This window comes from Cebus imitator, unplaced genomic scaffold (assembly GCF_001604975.1).
Source record: "Cebus imitator isolate Cc_AM_T3 unplaced genomic scaffold, Cebus_imitator-1.0 Scaffold802, whole genome shotgun sequence".
Taxonomy (NCBI): domain Eukaryota; kingdom Metazoa; phylum Chordata; class Mammalia; order Primates; family Cebidae; genus Cebus; species Cebus imitator.
Window position 1 is genome coordinate 143,655 of NW_016108117.1, and position 22,419 is coordinate 166,073.

A 22,419-nucleotide genomic window follows, 5' to 3' on the forward strand; every position below is an offset into this window, starting at 1 on the left:
AACCTTGAAAATAACAAAGTAGGAGGACTCACACTTCCCAATTTCAAAATTTATTACAAAGCTACAATAATGCAGACCATATAGCACTACATGGGAAGGATAGATATATAGATCAGTTGAATAGAATTCAGAGTCCAGAAATAAATTCTTACATTTATGGGCAATTGATGATCAAGAAGGGTGCTAAGACAATTCAACAGGAGAAAACAGCCTTTTCAAAGAATGGCATTTGGGATGACAAAAATGTTGTGCTGGAACAAGTGGATATCTACACGCAAAAGAATGTAGCTGGACCTCTACCTACATTGTGCATGTGTGAGCCATATGCAAAATTTAAAATGGTTTAAAGACCTAAAACTATTAAATTCCTAGAAGACAACATAGGCATATATCTTTCTGACCCTGGATTAGGCAATGGTTTCTTAGATATAACACCAAAAGTACAACAAACAAAAAATAGACTAATTGGACTTCATTAAAATTAAAAACTTGCGCTTCAAAGAATATTATAAAGAAAGGGAAAAAGACAAAAGACAGAATGAGAGAAAAACATTTTCAAACCATATATCTGATAAGAGACATATCTTTAATATATAAAGAACTGTGACAACTCAATAAAAAGACAACCCCATTAGAAAATAGGCAAACGATCTAAAGGGACATTTCTCCAAAGAAGATATACAAATGGCTATCAAGTGCATAAAATGATCCTTAACATCTTTAGTCATCAGGGAAATGCAAATCAAAACCACAATGAAATACCACTTCACATCCACTAGCATGGCTGTAATCAAAAAGACAAAAACAAGTGTTGGCAAGGACGTGGAGAAATTGAAATGACCATACAGTACTGGTAGAAATATAAAATGGTGCAGCCACTTTGGAAAAGAGTTTGACAGTGTTTCAAAAGGTTTTACAGAGAGTTACTATATGACCCAGCAATTCCATTCCTAGTTATATACCCAGGATAGATAACTGACAACATATGTCTATATAAAAACTTGTACACAAATGTTTGTAGCAGCATTATTCATAATAACCAAAATGTGGAAACAGCCCAAGTATCCATCAACTGATAAAGAGGTAAAATAAAATGTGGTATATCCACACCAAGGCATATGCTTCAGCTATAAAAAGGAAAAAAGTGCTGTTACATGTATAAATATACACATGGATGAACCCGAAAACATCATACTAAGTAAAAAAGAGTCAGCCATTAAAAGCTACATGTTTCCATTTATATAAAATGTTCAGAACAGGCAAATCCAAAGAGACAGAAAGCAGATCACCGGTTGTCAGGGGCTAGGGGAATGACTGCTAATAAGTAAAGATTTTCTTTTTGGGGTGACAAAAATATTCTAGACTTATTGATGATAGTTGCACAACTTGGTAAATATGCTGATAATCACTAAATTGTATACTTTAAAAGAGAGAATTTTATGCTGTGTAAATTATATCTCAAATTTTTTTAATATGTAAAGCTAAAAGACTTATACTAGTGATGTATTAACTCAGTTTTAAAGAGACAATAAACCAGACACTGACATAATATGTAAAGATTTAAGTATCATAAAGAAAGCATGTGTGTTTGTAAGAGTATGTGTGCTCATAGAGAAATACACAGAAATGTTAACAAGCATTGTGTCTGGGTGGTAGAATTGTGGGTGATTTTTATTTTCCTCTTTTTATTTTTTGTATTTTCTAAATTTTCTACAATGAGTCAGAGTAAAAATAAACATGTTTTTAAAAACAAAGTGCGTCAGTGTATAATTAAGTCGTAGGCTGTTGGAGGGATGAGCTGAGGGGAACCGGCCAGGGAGTGCTCCATGGAGTCTGCAGCCTGAGCAGGGACGGGCACTGGGGAGGGAGCTGGAAAGAGATTTATCTGTTTCATTTCACCTGCTCTGTGTCCCACCTTTGCCTGGATTTCCTATCCAATCAGTCACCAGGTCCTGGTAATGGAATCTCAAGGCCATGCCCCCTCCTCCTGACCCCACGCTACTACTGACTGCTGTGGCCCAGCTCCCCTCCTGCAGTGGCCATGGCAGAAGCTCTGGGTTCCACTACGGACAAGCAGGTCCACCGCGCTTCTCTGGGACACACATCTGTCTCCATGAAAACCCTGCGGTGAGCCTCCCTCGCCTGTGAGGCAGTCCTTAGTTTGTCACCTCTGCAGACTTATCTCCTACATGTAGGTCTTCCTTCAAGCGGGCAGGCAGGTGGTGCTACAAGCACAGGAAGCTGTGCCCACACCAAACCAAGCTGCCATTCTCTAAATCAATGTCACACCCATCCCCGTGCCCCCAATTTGCTGCCTGTATGCTTCACTTGGGCTTTTCCCTCCTAGCAAAAGCTGTCTTTTCAACTCTTTTCTCTTTCCTTTTTTTTTTTTTTTTTTTTGGAGAGACAGAGTCTCACCATGTTGCCCAGGCTGATCTTCAACTGCTGAGATACTCCCACCTCAGCCACAGTGCTGGCACTCTCGCCCAGCAAATACTTGCTCCTCCCCTTCCCACAGCACTCTGGACTTTGCATATCCACCTGCTATGTTCTAGCATGTACTATTTGTGAACAGGTCTCGCAGCCCTTACTTAGTAACAAACTCACTGAAGGCAGGCACGTCAGCGCCTGGCATGGGGAAGGGGTTCAACACAGAACCACAGAAGGCAAACCTAGTGGAAGGAATGACCCACATGCACTCAGGCAGGGGCAACTCACCACTGGAGGGACCATTCCTGAGGTCAGGGGTGGAGGAAGTATCTTTCCCTTTCTGGATAATCTAGTTTCACAGCAAAGCATGACTAGAGGCGAGGAACCCCTTGAGTCTATCCTACCCCGGTTTCTCACAGCCAGAGTTTCTCTGAGCTGCCCAAAGCATCCTGTCTCAGACTCCTTCCCTAGTGGAAAATGATGATGTGGTAGGAGCCAGTTCTGGAGATTAGCCTAATAAGAATAGTAGGACCCTCTTGGCCAGGTGTGGTGGCTCACGCCTGTAGTCCCAACACTTTGGGAGACTGAGGCAGGCAGATCAGGAGTTCGAGACCAGCCTGGCCAACATGGTGAAACCTCGTCTCTACTAAAAACACAAAAAAATAGCCGGGTGTGCTGGAAGGCATCTGTAATCCCAGCTACTCAGGAGGCTGAGGCAGGAGAGTCGCTTGAACCTGGGAGGTGGATGTTGCAGTGAGCCGAAACTGCGCCACTGCACTCCAGCCTGGGCAACAGAGTGAGAGCAAGACTCTGTCTCAAAAAAAAGAAAAAAGAATAGTAGAATCAACAGTCGTTATTGTGCACTCAGGATATACCTGGCATTGTGCTAAGTCTTCCTATGAGTCTTCAAAACAACTGCTTTATTATTCCCAATTTATAGATCACAAAACCGAGGCTCAGAATATCGAGACAATTTGGTTATGATCCTTCATCTAGAAAATGGCCGAGCTGGTTTTCACAGAAAAGCAGCATTATTTTCAGAGACCCTAAAATCACACACCACCCTTTCAGCTAAAAGGAGACAGATTATTTGAGCTGCTCCAGTCTGGAGTCCCAGACTGAGCCAGGACTCAGTGTGCGGGCCCCTGCATCAGGACGTCTTCCTACTGGGTATGTTGAAGGCTTCCATTAAGGCATGGTGAGCGTGCCCATGCATGCACCTCACACAATGCTTGGCACGTGGCAAATGCTCCCTAAGGCTTATTTTACTTCTTCCCTTGACTTTCAGGTCTCAGAGCAACCTGGACACAATCAGATTCAGGACACTTGTCAGGGAGAGAGAGGAGACAGGAATCATACCCATCTGCCTTGGGCTGGGCATGGAGCCCTTTCTCAAACTTTTCAGACTTGCCAAAAGGCTGCCATTTAGTGTCCCAATCCCACAAGGCTGAAACCAGATCTCCAGGCAGTACCTAAAGGCTATTTATTGTCGGTGCCCTGTTCCTCCCTACCACCTGAATTCTCATCAGGTTCTTCTCCATGCCTCCGGCAGCAGGTAGTTGCTGGCAGGCTCTGTTCCAGCAGGGCATTTGGCTCAGCTGGTGTGGGCTGAATTACAGAGCAATCCTGCCACTAAGCACCCATGGTGCCTTTCATCTACAGGAGTCCAGGGCCTGCACCCATTTAACAGATGGGAAAGCCAAGGCTAAGAGACCAGAAATTGTTATAAAGAGTAAGGATGCCTGGCTCTGCTAATTTAGTATTCCCCAAGTGTTCCCCTGCAGGCCCAGAGTCAGATGGAATTATTCTAGAGGAGCTTCCTGGAGGAGGTGATGGCTGCATTGATGCAGGCAGTATAGTCAAGCCTTGGCGGAAAGGAAAAGGAAGGACTTCCTAGCCTGAGAAACAGCTTAAGCCAAGGCATGGAGGTAGAAGGACAGGCTTGGGGAGGTAGGGGGAGAAGAGGAAGTGGCTTTGCTGGAGTAGAGAGCAGGGTAGAGGGACACCAAGGTGAAAAGAGTTATAATTTAAAGGAAGATTTGCCCCAGCCGGTCAGCGGTCTGTGGGCCGTTTCTGATCAGAGGAGTGAGATGACAAAAGTGGTGTCCTTTGGTGACGTGGAGGAGCCTTGGGCACCCCTTCCCCACACCCCCTCCAGCCCATTTCACCTGCACAAGAGGCAGAACCAAGAATTCGGTGACTATTCCTTTGCCTCCAATCTCCCCCCAGGCCCTCAGCCTGACACACGCCAGTCTGGCCCCTCCCTCCTCAGTCCTTCTCCCTCCTCTTCTCTCTCTTTCCCCTTTTCCTCTCACTTTCCCATCTCCTCTTCCTTCCAGGTGGGCTCCCCTCCAGCCCCCACACTCCAGATGTTCTGGGGAGGGGTTTACTCTAAGACCCTTCAGGCCTCCAGTTAGCAGATGTGCAGCAGAGAGGCAGGATAATTGGGCCAGGGGAGGATGCTGGGCTGGGGCTGGGGGCAGAGGCAGCTGCATTGGCCCCAAAGGCCTGGTGGCTCCCCAAGGAGCCCAGCAGCCTCACTCCTGTCCGCTGCAGCTGACAGCAGGAAGGAAAGGCAAAGCGGCCGGGGGAGTCCTGCCTGGGGAATAGAGTCTCCTGGCTCCCCAGCTTCCTCTTCTTCCCTCCCCTGCCCCCCACACTCCAACCTCGAGCTCTGGAAATGGTGAGTGCCCCCATGCAGTCTTCGACACTGCACCTGTAGCCCTGGCCTCTCCATTCCCTCTGAAGGCTCAGGGGCTGCAGGGACACAGATCATCCTCACATAGCAGGTAATTCTAAATAATGATATTCTTGGCTGTGAGGACACTGTACGACTTTGTAAAACTAACAAGTTTACTTTCCCATTCTTGTTTTATTTAGGGTGATCTACATACAAGTGTGCAGGCTCTGACAACATACCGTCAGACAGTGGAGGCCCGAAGCCTCCTTACACACCTTGTCTCTGTGAATTCACCACACAGAGAGCCCACGCTTGCTGGGAAGCCAACAACATTGCCTGTATCGGGCCGTCATCCGTGGTCGTCTTGTTTTAAGCCCCGTGGGTAGCTTTCCTGCTTTTACTCCCCTCTCAGCTCTGTCTGCTACCCCACCTCCCCGAAACGTGACAGGCATGGCCTCAGGAATCAGACATACATAAGTTTCAATTCAAGCTCTAGTTCTTACAGATTGTGTGTTACTGAGCAAATTACTTAACCTCTCTGGTCCTGTTTCCCCATTCATTAAAATATACAATTATAAGCAAAGATCACTCAGTGCCTACTATGTGCCACATATTGTACGGGCAATGGGAAATCCTGAATTTTAAAAAAGGACACCCAGGCTGGACACAGTGGCTTACTTCTGTAATCCCAGCATTGTGGGAGGCCAAGGGGGACAGATCACCTGAGGTCAGGAGTTTGAGACCAGCCTGGCCAACATGGCAAAAACCCCATCTCTACTAAAAAGACAAAAATTAGCCAGGTGTGGTGGTGGGCACCTGTAATCCCAGTTACTCAGGAGGCTGAGGCAAGAGAATCTCTTGAACCTGGGAGGCGGAGGTTGCAGTGAGCCAAGATGGTACCACTGCACTCCAGCCTGGGTGACAGAGCGAGACTCTGTCTCAAAAAGATAAATAAATAAATAAATAAATTAAAAAAGGACTCCCAGTCTCCACCCGCATGGAACTCAGAGTATAGAGGGAAGCAGGGTGAAATAAGGGAGTAGCAAGTAGGATTGCTGGCTGTTCTAGGAGTGCAGCACAGAGGCAGCTGCATAAATCAGAAGAGGCCTCCTTCAGAGGAGACATTCAAACTAAGACCTAAAGGAGGAGTAGGAGGTGGGAAGGATGAATTAGGCTGGTGAGAAGAACTAGGAGCAACTATTCCAGGCGGAGGGAACAGCAAAGCACAGGAGCACAGGCTGCAGGCCCCAGAGAACTGCAAGTTACTCAGTCTGCTACAGCACAGAGTGCGGGGGGCAGGGGTGAAAGATGGTGGAGAGCCAGATTGTGGGTTGCCTTGTACATTAGCCAAGGAGTTTGGGCTTTGTCTTTGGGACAATTAGGAGCCAATTGAGAATTTTAAGCAGGGGAGTGACATGATCACATTGTATCTTAAGATCCATCTGGCTGCAATGTGGGGAAAAGACTGGGGTAAGTTCCGAGTGGGAGCTGGGGGCCTGTAAGGAGGCTGTCACAGCAGCCCAGGCAGGGGATGATGGCGGGCAGATAATGGCAGCCACCAGGAAGTAAAGAGAAGAGGACCTACTCCAGAGCGATCAGGATGTAGTCACTGGGACTTGATTGACTGGATATAGAAGTGGTGAAAGAGTGAAGGATGACACCCAAGTCTCTAAATGATGTTATTTCTTGAAACAGAGAATGTGGAGAAGAAATATGCATGGAAGACGATGGGTTTACTTTGAGAAATGTTCAGTTTAAAACTCTGTTGAGCCATGCAAGCGGAGATTCCAACAGGCCGTTCATTGTACCAATCTAAGCTAAAGCTAAAACTCGGGAACCAGCAGCACACAGGTAGTTACTGAGTCCATGGGCAGATGAGAAACTCCTCAGGGAGAAACTGTGGCACAGATAGAGCAGAGGCCCCAAAGAATTCTGTCATTTATAGGATGGGCAGGGGAAGAGGAGCTTGCAAAGAAGATCGAGGAGTGACTGGAGAGGTAGGAGGGATCGGGGAGAAGGGGTTCTCCTTGCAGAAGGCACTGGAAGAAAGGACTTTAAGGAGACAGTGGGCAACATTATCACATGCTGCCGTGTGATCAAATAAGGTGAGGGCTGGAAAGCACCTTATCAAAAGGGTAAGAATGCTTCACCTGTAGAGGAAGATGGACAGCACTGGTGGACAGCACTGGTGTGGACTGTGAAGCAGGGGAGAGAGCGAAGGCAGGAGCGGGCTGCAGTGGGGCCCCGGGGAGCGGGACTGATGGCCCTGCTGCTGAATGGAGATCAGACTGAGGAAGGCGCCTGGTATCTGTCACCCGGGAGATGCTCAAAGAAAGATTCTTTCCTCTTTCTCTCCCTTCCAACTGCTGCCTTCTCTCCTTTTTTCTGACTGTGGTGCCTTGGCTCCCAGGAGAGCGATGGGGCCAGGGTCACCTCTGCTGATGGTCCTCTGTGGCCTCCAGCCCCAGAAAGGTGCTGGACTCCCCACTCACCAGGCAATAAAGGCAGGACACCCTCCAGAGAAAAAGCGGAATTCTTCCAGGAAAAATGGGGAGGGCAGAGAGAGCCGGATTTGCCTTTTTTCCTTGGGGAAGAGATTGTTTTTCGAGGGGACAGCGGTGATGTCCTGTCTGTGGGCTGCCAGGGCCCTGAAGGCACTACATCGTTTCAGTGACTGCCACCCCCCAGCAGCACATCCCACCAAACACCAGGGGCCTCACTCCGCCCTCTCCATAGACCAGACCCCTCCCAGGACCCTCAGAGTCATCCAGACCAGGCCTTGCTGGAGTTGTTAAGGGAAGGCAGAGGAAGGAGCTGGCTCCAAGTCCCAAAACAGGTGTTAGGGTGGTGAGGGGAGGGAAGCGACTTTGGCAAGAGTCCCCGGATGGGGTCACATTCCAGAACAACTGATCTTAGAGCCATCTGGTTGAAGTGGTCACAGAGGCTCATAAATAGATCATCTCCTTCCAGAGCCAAAAAAGCATCTGCAGACCTGCTCTGGGTTCCAGCCAGCTGCGGCACCACCACCGATTCCCCGGGTGACACTGGGAAGTCACTTCCTCTCTCAGCTGCTTGGTTTCCTCACCTGTAAAAGAGTCCGTTGGACTGAGTGACCCCCGTGATGCCTTCCAGCCCTGGTATTCTAAGGTCCTGTGGTCTCAGGAGGGCAGCCTCCACCCACGAAGCCTCAGCCGATGGCCAGGGCAGGAGCTGCGTATGCTTGCCGCCTTTTCCGGTTACTGTGTGGATTTCCACCCTCCAACAAGTGGCTGGCAGCCACCTGGGCTCCAAAGGCTCATAAACAGATGGAAAAATTACTCATAGACTCGAAAAAGATCACGCTTTCCCAGCCCCTGACCCTTCTTCTCTCATCAGGATGGCTGAGGGGCTGGGGAGGAGGGGCCAGCCGTGGCTCCAGGGGTGTGGCTGGTGGAAGGCTGCTGCAGGCCACAGGCACGGGCCCCACTGTTCCAGGCCACAGCGAGAGCCTTCTCTCACCTCTCTGGGATTCTCTAAGCAAACTCCCAGAAAACATCACAAAGGGATCAGAGTGAGATGGTCACACATTTTCTCCTGCCCCTAGGCCAGGTGAGGAGACTGTGACTCTAGCATACCTTCCCAAGAAGGTACTTTAGCCTTTTCCCCTCTGTGTAGTATAGACAGCTGGGAAGTTCTTCCCAAAGTCAAACCTTTATCTCTCCAACTGCGTCCCCCAAGAGGTCATCCAGTACCTTTCACTGCCTCCAAGCAGGTCCACGACCAAACCAGTCTAAATCTTACATTTCCATGCCGTGTGTACAAGTGATGGCAGGGGCACACAAAAGGGGTTCTAAGGGATGGGGAGTTTCTGCAGAAAGTCCTTAGAGCTGAGGGACAGGCCTATGGACAGCTGATAATGATTGCTGCCCATCTCAGCTGAGGTTGGGAGAGGGCACAGGGTGTCCCGGAAGCTCCTGAATGAAAGAACAGTGATTCCCAATTCTGAATTGCATACTAATCCCCTGGGGGGTGGAGGGATGGGTCCTGTTAAAATGCAGAATCTGCATCAGCAGGTCTGAGGTTCTGCACTTCTACTCCCAAGTGATGCTGATACTGCTGGCCCGTGCAGCTCACTTTGAGTGCCAAGGATCGGAGCCGTGGCTCCCAAACCTCACTCTGCATCAGAATCACCTGGGAAGATTTTTTTAAAAATCCAGATTCTTGAGCCCCAGCCCTGAATATTCCAGTTCAGGTCTAAGGGGCCTGGGGATCTGCACTTTGTAAGCTTCCCTTGTACTGTGAAGCAGAAAGCTCGGGAACTAGACCTCAAGGGTCCCTTAGCTTTCCTTCTGCATGGTCTAAAGTCACAGTTAAGAGCATGAATGAACTTGATATTCAGATGAACCATTTTACCAAGTGATCAGTTCCCTACATCTTAATTTCCCCATCTGTAAAAAGGAATCACAGGACCTCCTTTAGAGACTTGTTGCAAGGAATGAGGTCGTCTGCCAAGCATTAGCCTAGAGCCTGGTAGCACAGTAAGCACTCACCAAACATGAACTACCCATATGATTCTTATTACATACACTGGGCTTCACCTGGTTTTCATCATTTCAGTCAACTCTCTTTTAGCTTTTATATACACATTTTTACATCATGTTCAGTTGCACTGATTTTTCTGTCACGGAAGCTTAAGTGCACAGAATGGGAGAATGTATGAGGGGGAAGGATGAAGCTGGGGTCTGGAGAGATCTAATATTCCTACATCAGACCATGAGCTGCTGAAAAGGCAGGGCCCTTGTTTTATTATTTATCTCAGTATCTCTTGTGCTAGGTATTTCAAGCCTGGATGGACGGATGGATGGATGGATAGATGAAGGGAGGGAGGGAGGGAGGGATGCAGGGATGGGTGATGGATTAATTGATCGATGAAGGGAGGGAGGGAATGAATGGATGGAGGGATGGAGTATCTGTCCTCTCCCCATAGGGGAGGGGTTACCCACCTCCTGGCCTTGCCTGGGGGCTTACTTGCACCTGCACCGAAACTGGCCTATCAGTTCCCAACACCCAAGGTGCTCTTGCCTCAGGTCTCTCAGGACTTGCCTGCCTGGGCTCTGTGGGGCTCAGAGGGCAGGAGCGGTCCAGTTAGAGGAGAACATTCCGGCCCAAGAAGGCCCCAGCACCACAGCCAGAGAGGGCCAGCAGGAAGGCTGACGAGCCCCACAAGTCTAAGCTGAGGTGTCTCCCTTGGGGCCCAAGCCCTGCACTGCTCCTGGGTGGCCCGGCTTGGGCCAACTCTGTCCCAGACCAGCATTTATGGCTGAAAGAATCACCCCCAATCCCCTGGCCCCACCCACCACGAACACTCTCCTAGCATCTCTCAGGAGCCTAATTACCCATGTTCAGACCCTTGTGGGCTGCAGGGGGCTGCCCGCCCGCCCACCCACCCGCCTCAGAGCAGCCTCTGCCCCAAACGTACGTGGTAATCAACTCCCGGAACCTTGGGAAGATCCAAATACAGTAGCATATAATCATGGAGCCCAAAATAGCTGTGCCAGGGAGGCCATCTGCCACCTTGTGCATCCCTGGGGACCCCTTGGTGGGGCCCTACAGCACAGCTGGGCCTTAGGGCCCTTGGGCTGGCAGGCAGGATGTCTGGTGCCAACAGCATTCACTAGATCACCTGCACAGCTTGTAGGCAGATTTGGGGGGCTTTTCCACAGCAGACTGGGCATCTTCAGGATGAGGCCTTAGATCAGAGCACCCCAGACCTCAGGCTTTGTTGCCCCCTTCTCCTGCCAGCTCTGGGCTTCACTTGGCCACATGCCCCCATGGTGGGCACAGCCGGCTCAGAGCTACTGCTCACTCTAACCCTCTTGTTTTCTGTTTCCTGACTTGAGCCCCAGCATCTCACCCCCAAGTGCTCTCATAGCATCCAGGCCCACTTTCCCACTTCCCCTTATAGTGGGTGAAATGGAGGCCCCAGAAGATATACAACTCCCAGACCCTGTCAATGGGCCTTATTTAGGAAATGGGTACTAAGGAGTGAGATGGTCGGCATGATCCAGGTAGGCACGAAATCCAATGATAAGTATCCTTATCGGAGACGACAGAGACACAGAGAGCAAGAGGAGAAGGCCACGTGAAGGCAGAAGGCAGGCACTGGAGGGCTGCAGCCACAGGAACGGCAGCAGCCTCGGGAAGCTGGGACAGGCAAGGAAGGACCTAGCCCTGGAGCCCTCAGAGGGACCACGGCCCTGCTGACACCTTGTTGTAGAACTTCTGGCCTCAGAACTATGATCGAATGCATTTTGGTTGTTTGAAACCGCCCAGTTTTTGACACTTGGTTAAGGCAGCGCTAGCATACCACACCCCTTCTTCTATAACAGCGGCCCTTAATTTTCAGTGTGCATCAGAATCACCTGGAGGGCTTGTTAACACTCAGGAGGCTAAGCCCACGCCCAGAGATTCTGATTTACTAGGTCTGGGTAGGGCCTGAGAACTTACATTTCTAATAATAGTTTCGCCAGTCATGCTCATGCGCCCATCTCGGGACCACACTTGGAGAACCGCTGTTCCATAAGCTCTGCTCATAACTTAGTTTTTGATCCTTGTCTTTAGTCCTTCGCCCAAGGACAATTTCCTTGTCACCCCCCACCCCCGCCATGATGTCTGCCTCCTTTCCTCAGTGCTCAGGAGACCCAAGAGGATGACTCCTTGAGAAAAATCCCCAATGCCATGGACAACTGGCTCCTTCTCTTGGAATCACCCAGGCCTCCCACTTGGGGCCTTGAAGATTTGCTCCCGGGAGACTGTGAGTGGTGATGTCAGTCATGGCGGGGCCCTCTCCATCACCATAAGATCCTTCTTAGCTCCACCTCAGCTCCATCCCTCAGGCAAGTCACCGACTCTGTACCTCCTCTGCAAATCTGTATGTACAATGGGGCTATAATTGCATTGCTATTCCTCACAAGGGAAGACAGAAGAGCCATTTCTGGTGCAAAGCTCCTGGAAATGTCCTAATGCTCTTCATAAGAAGATGGTTATTAGGCGTGATCAGCCTCACGTGCTCCCTCGTGGACATTTTGGGGTGCTGATCAAGGCCAAGCGTCTCCAGGGCTCAATGCTGATACCACAGTGTTCACATCCCCTAGCTCCCCAGGCAGCCAGAACCATCCCCTCAACCCAGGCTCCCCTTAACTCTAGCATATCTAGGGTAAGGACAGAAATACAGAAATCCAGGATCCTCAGGCATGCCCCAGCAGAGCTCACAACCCAAGGTCAGCTCCCAACCCCACTGATGGACCACTTTCCAGGGCCTGTCATCTCATTCAGCCCCCTCAGAATTGCTCTCGAGAGGCAGTCCAGCACCATGGTTAAATGCATGGACTCTGGGCCAGGCTGCCTGACTTTTGACCCTGGCTCGGCTATAAGTCACTTTATGGCTCTGTGCCTGTTTGCTCATCTGTAAAATGGGGATGATAGGGCCCAGCACAGTGGCTCATGCTTGTAATCCCAGCACTTTGGGAGGCCAAGGCAGGCAGATCACCTGAGGTCGGGCGTTTGAGACCAGCCTGACCAACATAGAGAAACCCTGTCTCTACTAAAAATACAACATTAGCCAGGCATAGTGGTGCATGTCTGTAATCCCAGCTACTCAGGAGGCTGAGGCACGAGAATCACTTGAACCCAGGAGGTGGAGGTTGAGGTGAGCCGAGATGGTGCCACTGCACTTCAGCCTGGTGACAGAGGGAGACTCAAAAAAAAAAAAAATGGGGATGATAAGATAACTAGCAGTAGCCACCCCAGAGGAGCACTGCGAGGATTAAGGGAGAGAATAAGTGCAGCGGCTCGCACATGGAAGGTGCCATCTAAGTGTTGGTTACTGTTATTCGCTTGGCCTTGGCCATTAGCCTGGGGGTACAATAGTCCTTTGGTGGAAGGTCAGAGGCATGGGATGAGGGGGGCTTGCCCAGAGATCCCTCGCTTTTGGTTATTCCTGGGAACACCGCCAATCCTTCCTTCCTAAGACCTCCAGCACTGGACAAAATGGTTCAGCCATTTTCTCCTGGAGCAGCTCAGGTCTTTCCTCCTCATCTCAACTCAGCAGTCCCAGGAGGCCAGAAGGGTTCAAAAAGGATACTTTCCATTGCGCAGTAAGGGAAACTGAGACCCAGAGAGAGCGAGTACCCAGTAACCATAAACAATTCAAGAGCAGAGACAGTAACCCCATTAGGAAGTCCCTGTACCTCTATGGCATGACATTCACTGGGGACGCCTGCCTGCCAATCATCCCATTTGACCCTCACATTTTAGAGATAGAGAACCTTGGGCTCAGAGAGAGGAGGTGACTTGCCATGGCCTCACAGCTGGTTAGTGATACAGCTAGGACTTGAACCCAAGTCTCTGGATCCTAAAGATTATAACTTTAGGAAATGTACTAAAGGATAGAGGTTAAGAACCTGCTCCTTTAGAGTTGGAGCTAAAGTCCCAGCTCTGCTACATCCTAGCTGTGTGACCTCAGGCAAGTTGCTTAACTCCTCTGGGTTTTAATTGCCTCATCTATAAAATGGGAATAACAGACACTATTTTATAGGGCTTCGGGGATTAAATGAGATATATGAATGTGCTTAGCATATTGAAATGTGCTAAGAGGGAGCCCTCTTCCTTCGCGCGTCACCCGGGCCCAGCTGCCTTCCCCGGCTCACGAGCACACCAGCACACACATCTATCCACCCTGGCTTCTCCATCTCTTTCCTCTCAGCTGGCAACCGATGTGTTTTGGATTGGCTGGCGTGGGCTGAGAGGGTTGGGGTAGTTCAGCCGTGGGGTTCAGTTTGGAATCTGTCACTGCTCTTGATTCATTTCCCCGGCTCTAGACAATGTCTGCCAGTTTCATGTGGCTGTCCTTCGCAATTATGCGTTTCCCCCTTAGAGTATCCAGGCTTGGGCTGTTTGGCTGTTTTCTCCCCTTCATTCTTGCCACTGTGCTTTTCCGACTCTTCTCCTGGGACCAGCTGGAGCTCCCCAGGCCTCAGCCCAGCACAGCCCCACTTCTTCTTCTTTGCCATGTTCTCTCCCCCTTGCCCTGCCTCACCCCCACCCAGCTTCTGTTTTCCCCCAGGCTCTGCTGGCTTCCCGTGGTTTCTCTTGGCCTTGGCTCAAGCCTGGTGTGACATGTCTGGCATGACCATTCTCCCCCTCCCACACTGGTCAGGGAAGAAGCAAGTGTATTCAGGGAGGAGGCTGTTGTGGAGCTGGGTGCTGCCAGCCCAGGTGCCAAGCCAAACAGTTTGTGCATCATATTCAGCTGGATACCTGGGCCTAGAATGCCTGGCTGGCCCCCCTTCCCTAGCCCTAGCCCCACTCCTCACTCACCCAAACCTACCTCTTACTGTGCCCCCATCTGGTTCTAGCTGGTGGAAAGTGGACCACAGGACTGAGCCTTCCCTGAGGCTCCAGGATTGTCCACAGGAGTTTGCTCAGGTCCCCAGGTGGGCTTGGTCTCCTCTGGGAACACATCACCCCAGGAGGGGCAGGGGCAGGGGATGTATCCTCCACATCCATCCCTGATCCATTGATTTCCAACAGGGAGGACATTTCCATTTGCTGGTGTTCCTTGGGAAGCAGGGAGGGTGGCCCAGTGGCAGCCATCAAAAGGCGGCTTCCCTTGTGGCCTTTGGAGCCCAACAACTGGGTGTAAGCCTGCCATCCCCACTCACCAGCTCTGACTTTGAAAGAGGCCCTGAACTTGTCTGCCTCTATTTCTTCATCTGATAATGAGATGGCAATTATTAGGAAGGGGGTTTTGTGAGGAAGAAGTCAGACAATATTCATAGAACATCTCATGTAGCTTTAGGGGAGCTTTAGCCTGGCCTTGGGCTTTAGACTGGGGGTACAATAGTCCCTTAGAGGGAGGTAAGAGATATTTAATGATGGGTCCCTGCTGGCACAGAGACGTCCAAAATATTGTCATTTTTTCCCATGGTCTCTTTTCAGCCTAGCCACCTGGGCCTGCTTTTACTGTCGCTATCTAAGATGGAGGGACCTGGATAAGGCAGAGCAGCACCTTACCACGGGACCTGGGGTGGTGCCTCCCTGAATCTCCCAATTTCCAAATGCTCAGAACATAACACCTACACATGGAATCTTCCAGCTGGATTACAGACCTCCCCTCTTCCCACCAATACACACACACACACACACACACACACACACACACACACACTGATGTCCTGCAGGTCAATTGACCAAGCTTCCAGGTTCTCCAGGATACTTGGTCATCCTGCCTGCAGGCACCACAAACTCAACGTGTCCCAAAGTGGCCTCAGCACACCCCCTTTCCCTGCACCCTCCCCAGAGCACTCGCCTTCTTCAGTTCACTCTGCCTTTACTACGCAGTCAACATGTTCTTTCATATCTTTTTTTTCTGAGACAGACTCTTGCTCGGTCGCTTAGGCTGGGGTACAGTGGCACAATCTCTGTTCACTGCAACCTCTGCCTTCTGGCTTCAAGCGATTCTTGTGCCTCACCTGCTACCATACCCAACTAATTTTTTGTATTTTTAGTGGAGACGGCGTTTTGTCACATTTGCCAGGCTGGTGTTGAACTCCTGACCTCAGGTGGTCCACCTGCCTCAGCCTCCCAAAGGGCTGGGATTACAGACATGAGCCACTGCGCCCGGCCTACGTGTTCTTAATAAGCTCTTGCCACATGCCAGACTCTTGCTGACGGCACACCCTGATGTTAAAGCCCAAGAACTGGGTGTCAGCTTAAATTCTCTCCTTCAACGCCCACATCCAGTCAGTGTTACTACTACTAGTGGCAACTGTAGAAGTAGCAACAAAAGGTGCTGTTCTCATTCTTTTACGTATGTTAAATCATTTCATTCTATCCTGTTGAGATACATAGATACTATTATCGCTTCCATTTTACTGATGATGAAGAAATGGAAATGTGGAGGTAGTCTGAAGTCGCCTGCCCAGGGTCTTAGAGGCAGTAAGTGAGTAAGTGAAGGAGCTGAGAGGTGAACCCCAGCAATCCGACGCTGGAGTCTCACTGATGTGGCTTCTAGCTATTTCTAGTCCGTCCACTTCTCCTCTCACCACTGCCCCTGTCTTTCCTTTGGCCACTGCCATGCTGCCTTGGTTTAGGAGTCTCTTCATTGGCGTCCCCAACTTCAGTCTGCCCCCGGTAACTGCTGCCAAAGTAATTTTTCAAAGACACAAACCCTACCACCTTGCTCTCCTGCTAAAAGTTGTCCCGTGGCTCCCCACTGTCTTAAGAATAAAGTCCAAATTCTTAGCAAGGCCTACCTACCATACAGGTATGACCACTTCTAACTCCAGATCCTCTTTCCCCACTACTGCCCTTCTCACCGGCCCCCCCACCCAACACACACACACACACACACACACACGGTTCAGCCAGCCAAACTCACTTTCTCTAGAATTTACTTGGTTCCTTCTTAACTTTGTGCCTTTGCAGCGTGTGCTGTTCCCTCTGTCTGGAACGTCCTTCCCTGCCTCTTCACCTGATTCTTACTAATCTGTTACGACTCAACGTTGATTCTGCCACCTCAAAATAATTTGTTAAAAAAAAAATGGATAGGCCCGGCATGGTGGTTCACGCCTGTAATCCTAGCACTTTGGGAGGCCGAGGCGGTGGATCACAAAGTCACAAGATCGAGACCATCCTGGCCAACATGGTGAAACCCCGTCTGTACTAAAAATGCAAAAATTAGCTGGGCATAGTGGTGCGTAGTCCCAGCTACTCAGGAAGCTGAGGCAGGAGAATCATTTGAACCCGGGAGGCGGAGGTTGCGGTGAGCTGAGATAGCACCACTGCACTCCAGCCTGGCAACAGAGCAAGACTCTGCCCCAAAACAAAACAAAACAAAAAGGATCAGGCTGGGCACAGTGGCTCATGCCTGTAATCCCAGCACCGTGGGAGGCTGAGGCAGGTGGATTTCTTGGACTCAGGTGTTTGAGACCAGCCTGGACAACATGGCAAAACCCCATCTCTACAAAAAAATACAAAAATTAGTTGGGCATGGTGGTACATGCCTATAGTCCCAGCTATTCGGGATGCTAAGGTGGGAGGGCGGCTTGGGCCTAGGAGGTGGAGGTCGCAGTGAGTTGAGATCAGGCCACTGCACTCCAGCTTGGGTGACAGAACCAGACTCTGTCTAAACAAAAAAGGAGTGGGGGTATCAATGACTGGTGAGGTAAACAATCTCACAATAGCATCACCATACATTATACCTGTGTGGAGTCATTTTTTTTTTTTTTTTGCAAATCCCCCTCACATTGGCTATATGTTTGATCTTCCCAACACCCTGTGAGGCAGGGAAGATAATTATCCTCCCCTTGAGAAACTGAGGTTCAGAGAGGGTAAATGACACGATAGTCAGGATCAGAGCCAGGGCTTGAAGCCACATTTTCTGTCACTCAGGCCAATGCTCTTCTTGCAGGATTGCAAGAAGTAAAATCTACGTATCTGCCTTATAACTGGGGGAGTGAGGGACTTGGCCTCTGTCCCCTGCCCTGTTATGCCCAGGCAAAGGAGAATGACAGGGCTGAAAGTGGAAGCTAATGGTCTGGTTCTCCCAGCCACAAGGGCTGCCCACTTCCCAGAAAGTGTAGGGAAAATTGTCTGTATTGCCCAAAAGCTCCATGCCTAGTGTGAAAGCAAGACCTTTAGGGACCCCAAGAACTCAAAATATGTGATTCACAATTTTACTAAAAATAGTAAACTTAATTAACAACCTCAAAAGTGTGAAGAAGTCCAGTGAAAGTCTAATTTCTTCCCCTACGCAGTCCTCTTTGAGGCTGTGGATGAAATGTCAAATTCTCTTCACTCCTCCTCCCTTATTTTTGGCTGTCCCTGCTGCGCTGGTGCCCTAGACAAATGCTTATCTGCCCCTCTAGGTGGGAAGCAAGTGCAGAACTTGCCTGGCCTTTGGTCTTCTGACCTTGGGGCATACTGGGTTGCCTGGCCCTGTCCAAGGGTGAGGCTGGATGAAGGGAGAAGAGAGGGCTGGGGCCAGACGCCCAGCACTTATTGGGATGGGGGCAGAAGTTGAGACAGTGTGGGGAGGCGGGTTCTGCCACTGGGGCTGATCAAGCAGCTGAGGGGTGCCAGGGACCAGACACAGAGGCAGGAGGGTAGACGGCGCCCAGGGAAGGAGTAGGGGAGGAAAGCCCTCACCACAGCAGGTGTGGCACAGCTGCTAGCCAGGACCCCCACAGCTTGCCCTCTGCATACGGTGGAATGAGGCCTAAATATCAGTCATGGAAAGGAAAGTCACCTTTTCCCACCTCCTTCCTCCTTCTACCCACGGAGAAGTCAGAAGTTGTCTGACTTCCACATCCATAGACTGAACAGCGCCGAAGGCTGAGAATATTAGAGGCCTTTGTCTGGACACACTGCATGCCCGCTATGACTCAGTTTCCCCCACTAGCTAACTGCCGTACCCCAATCCTGCCCCCCAACTTTGACTTCTCTCAAAAGATCTGTTCACTCTCCCATTGGATGAAGTTGTACCTGATAATTAAGTTGGGTTCATCAAGCATGGATGAGGCACCTACTGTGTTCCAGGCCTTGGGCAGTGCACTATGTGGATGAAGCCCAGCACCTGGCCCAGCGGCTCCCACTGGGCTGGGTTACATCACCCTGGAGCACCTGCTCCTCCTTCCACCCTCAGGTGGATCTGGCTTCCACGATGCCCCTGCTGGACAAGAAGGGAACTGCAGGGCTCCTTGGAGGGAGGAATCTATTATGGGTGGCCTGTGAGTCCCTGAGGGCAGTCCCACCCCCAAGTAGAGAAAATGAGTATCTGAGCCTAGCCTCCTTCCCACCCACCACAGAGCCCAGGGGCAAGAGCAGGCTAGGTAGAGAAGACAGCCCCTTCCTGACGCTTCTTTTGGGCGGCAGTCTCCACCCCCTACCCCAGGCTCCAATGGCAGTACGCCAGTCGCCCCAGGACTGCTGCCCTGGTGGCCTCACCTAGGGAGGTCCCATTCTCACAGTCCCCCAGTGGGGCCTGGGAGCCCTCCTCTCCTGAAATACACGCAGGATTGTACACATCCACACGCTGACGACAATAGAAAACCCCGGAGAAACCAAAGCCAGGAGCGGCATGCTGTCTGAACATGGACTGGGAGAAGGGGGCCTGCAGAGGGAAGGGAAACCTGAGGCAGGGGGCCCTGGGCTGTGACTCAGGCCCCAGGAAGCTAATGACTCCCAGACTGGCCCTCTAATGACTCACAGCGACTGCAGGCTCGGCAGCTCCCACAGCGCCTCTGCGGGTATTCCTCCCAGCTGGTTGTTCTGCAGCATCCTATGGGGGAAGAGAAAGGGCTTTAAGGACCCACCTGGCATGTGGAGCTGGGTGGGGGGTGCCGACTCCTCCCTTGAACCCCCAGCCCCAAGCTAGGCCCCTCCTTCCCACCCCAGCCTCAGAGCCCCGGAGAGAGTCTGGTTCAGCTCCCCTGCCTTGTTAGTGCAGAACGAGAGGCTGCTGAGGTCCCCAGGGTGTTGTACATGGAGCAGGGAGGCTCAGTGTGTAGGGAGGGAGGGCATCTCAGAAGAGAGCCTAGGATGAGGTGGGGGTGAAGAAGACCATGGAGAAGAAGGAGAGAAGACATCCTGAAGTAGAATACTTGGGATTCTGTTGAGGTTTGGTCAGGAAGGATGTGGGAAAATGTAGGTTGTCAGTTTCCCTGTCTATTCATCTGAAAGGCTAAAGGTTTCTTTGTGGAAGGGGAGGATGTGGATGAGGGTAAGGCTGCTCTTAGGGTGTCAGGGCCCCAGGCAAATGTATATTTTTGGGAGCATTTGTCTATAGGAACAATTCGAAGCACCCAAGATGAGTGTATCCACACTATTCTGATGGCCCAGTCTCACCTAATCCCTCAAAGAAGTGCCGTGCCAGCCAGGGAAAGCAATCTGCTCACTGCTGTCCTCCAGGAACCAGGGTCCAAGCCACAGACCCCACAACGACTCCATCGGCAGGAGTCCTGGAGCTCCTTGGGGCACCTGGGAGCCCCATGTGTAGGGTAGAGAGTCAGAGAGCATGCACAAGGGGAGAAATGGGGTCTGGGGCGCCTCTCCAGGTGGCACTGCTGACTCTAGCCAACCCCAGGCATCAGAGGGGTCTTAGAAAGTTTTGAGGACAGCACTCGAAAGTGCAGGGAGTCCCTGAGGCACAGAGCCCTGAGCAAGAGGAGGAACTGGGCAAAAACATGGGAGGAAGCCCTTGAGTAACAGCTGCCATCTGCACTTTCTTTACCTCCAGGCCTTTAGATCCAGAAATGAGGAGAAGGAGAGCTCGCAGGGAATTCATGGAAGAGCTGGGGAAGCAGGAAGGAAGGAAGCCACTGACTGCCCTGGGCACAGTGAGTGAGCCCTACCCTAGGAGATTCAGTCCTCCCTTTATGGTGTATCCATTTGTCTTTCAGAGGGGGAAGCCTTGGCCCATGACCATTCAGGTAATTCCATGCTTCAGAAGAGTAGCTCATTTTCCAGTCCTTTAGTTTAATAATAGCAGTGGCTAATGTGCCAGGTCCTGGTCTTAGAACTTGTATGAACTCAAAGTTATCCTTGTTACCACTCCAACAGATAGGAATTATTATCATCCTCATGCTGAGGGTACCTACAACTGGTACGTGACAGAGCCGGGCTTTGAACCCAGAGGGTTTGGGTCCAGAGTCTAGACACCTAACCATTACACCATAGTGTCTGTCATGCTGGTGGGATACAGCGATGGCCAGAAAATGCTGAGCAGTAAGACGATGAGCCTGCGTTGTTACCCATGCCTCCTGTGGGACGTCCTGGTCAGAGTCACATGCCATCTCTCTTAAACTCCTCTGGGCCGGGCGCGGTGGCTCAAGCCTGTAATCCCAGCACTTTGGGAGGCCGAGGCGGGTGGATCACGAGGTCAAGAGATCGAGACCATCCTGGTCAACATGGTGAAACCCCGTCTCTACTAAAAATACAAAAAAATTAGCTGGGCATGGTGGCGCGTGCCTGTAGTCCCAGCTACTCAGGAGGCTGAGGCAGGAGAATTGCTTGAACCCAGGAGGCGGAGGTTGCGGTGAGCCGAGATCGCGCCATTGCACTCCAGCCTGGGTAACACGAGCGAAACTCCGTCTCAAAAAAAAAAAAAAAAACTCCTCTGGATATGTGAAAATCTCAAATATGAACCCAACCTCAGCATCACAAGAACAAAAGAATGCTGGGCTCACTGTGGGAAGGGGTGGGGATAGGAGGAGCCCTTCACAGAGGCAAGGCTGCAGAAGGGAGAACAAAGAACAAAGACAGACTTTGGGGAGCCCTGGGATTGGGTTCCTCCTTGCCACCCCAACGGTGGGGAAGGGGCAAGGGCAGTACAGAGGAAGGGCCTGGCTGCAGGAAGGGGCAGAGCCCAGGGCTGTGAGCAGCTGGGGGCTCAGCTCCTTTCCATATACACTCTGTGATCCTGCAGGTCTGTTGGCCTCCACTGGCTCCTTCAATCCAGGCTCCACCCAGTGCCAGAAAGACCTTTCCAGTTTCAGAGTTTTGCTTCAGGGTTGGAATTTAAGCCTGTGTCTCTTGGGCTTCCTTAAAGTATAGTGGTCATGGGTGCCAGCTCTGCAGTCAGACAGCCCTGATCCGCATCCTAGCTCTATTGCTTTCCAGCTGTGTGACGGTGTGCATGCTACTTAAACACCATGGGCCTTAGTTTTCTCCTCTGTAAATTGGGGATGATACTGACCTCATGCACCGATTGTGTGGATCAAATAAAATCACCCCTGTAAAGCACTCAATGGCAGTGTCTCACACAGAGGACAAGTTCAAAAGCACATCCGCTGATATTATCATGATCATTATTAGTAGTTGGTCTCAGTGTTACCACTTACTGGATGACTTGAGTAAGTCACTCCCTTTCCCCTCTCTGGACCTTGATTCCTTCATCTTTCAAAGCAAGAGGCTCCCAGAAGGTGCATAAAGCCTCACTCAGTGGTAACATTCCATCCAGGACATTTCCTGGCCTCTGCCTTGCTTAGTGTTTCTACCCTCCTAGCCATCCTGACTTCTTTCATCTAAAGAGTGGGCCTTCGCTTCCCATCTCAGGGGTCGGCCTTGATTCTCATGCAGAAGTCTGAGGGTGCTTGGAGGAAGGACACAAGAGAAATGCTGGCTGAGAAAACAGGGGGTCACAGGTGCTCACAACTCTTCACAGCCCCCCCCAACAGGGGCCAGGGAGGCTCCATCTGGTCACCACTGCACAGGTGAGGCCCCAGCTCCATGGGGCACCTCAATGCATCTCCACCCACGCCACCTCCTAA

The 22,419-nt window shown here is 50.7% G+C and overlaps 1 protein-coding gene across 5 annotated transcripts in view; it reads right to left on the minus strand.

Annotated features, from left to right (window-relative positions):
* The window catches only part of LGR6 (leucine rich repeat containing G protein-coupled receptor 6), a 125,972-nt gene that overhangs the window by 63,921 nt on the left and 39,632 nt on the right, over positions 1-22,419 (minus strand). For all 5 annotated transcript variants that reach the window (XM_037735419.1, XM_037735420.1, XM_017520116.2 and 2 more), the window contains one exon: positions 19,359-19,430. In XM_037735419.1, coding sequence (XP_037591347.1) covers positions 19,359-19,430 — 72 coding nt within the window. The remainder of the gene's footprint in view (positions 1-19,358; positions 19,431-22,419) is intronic.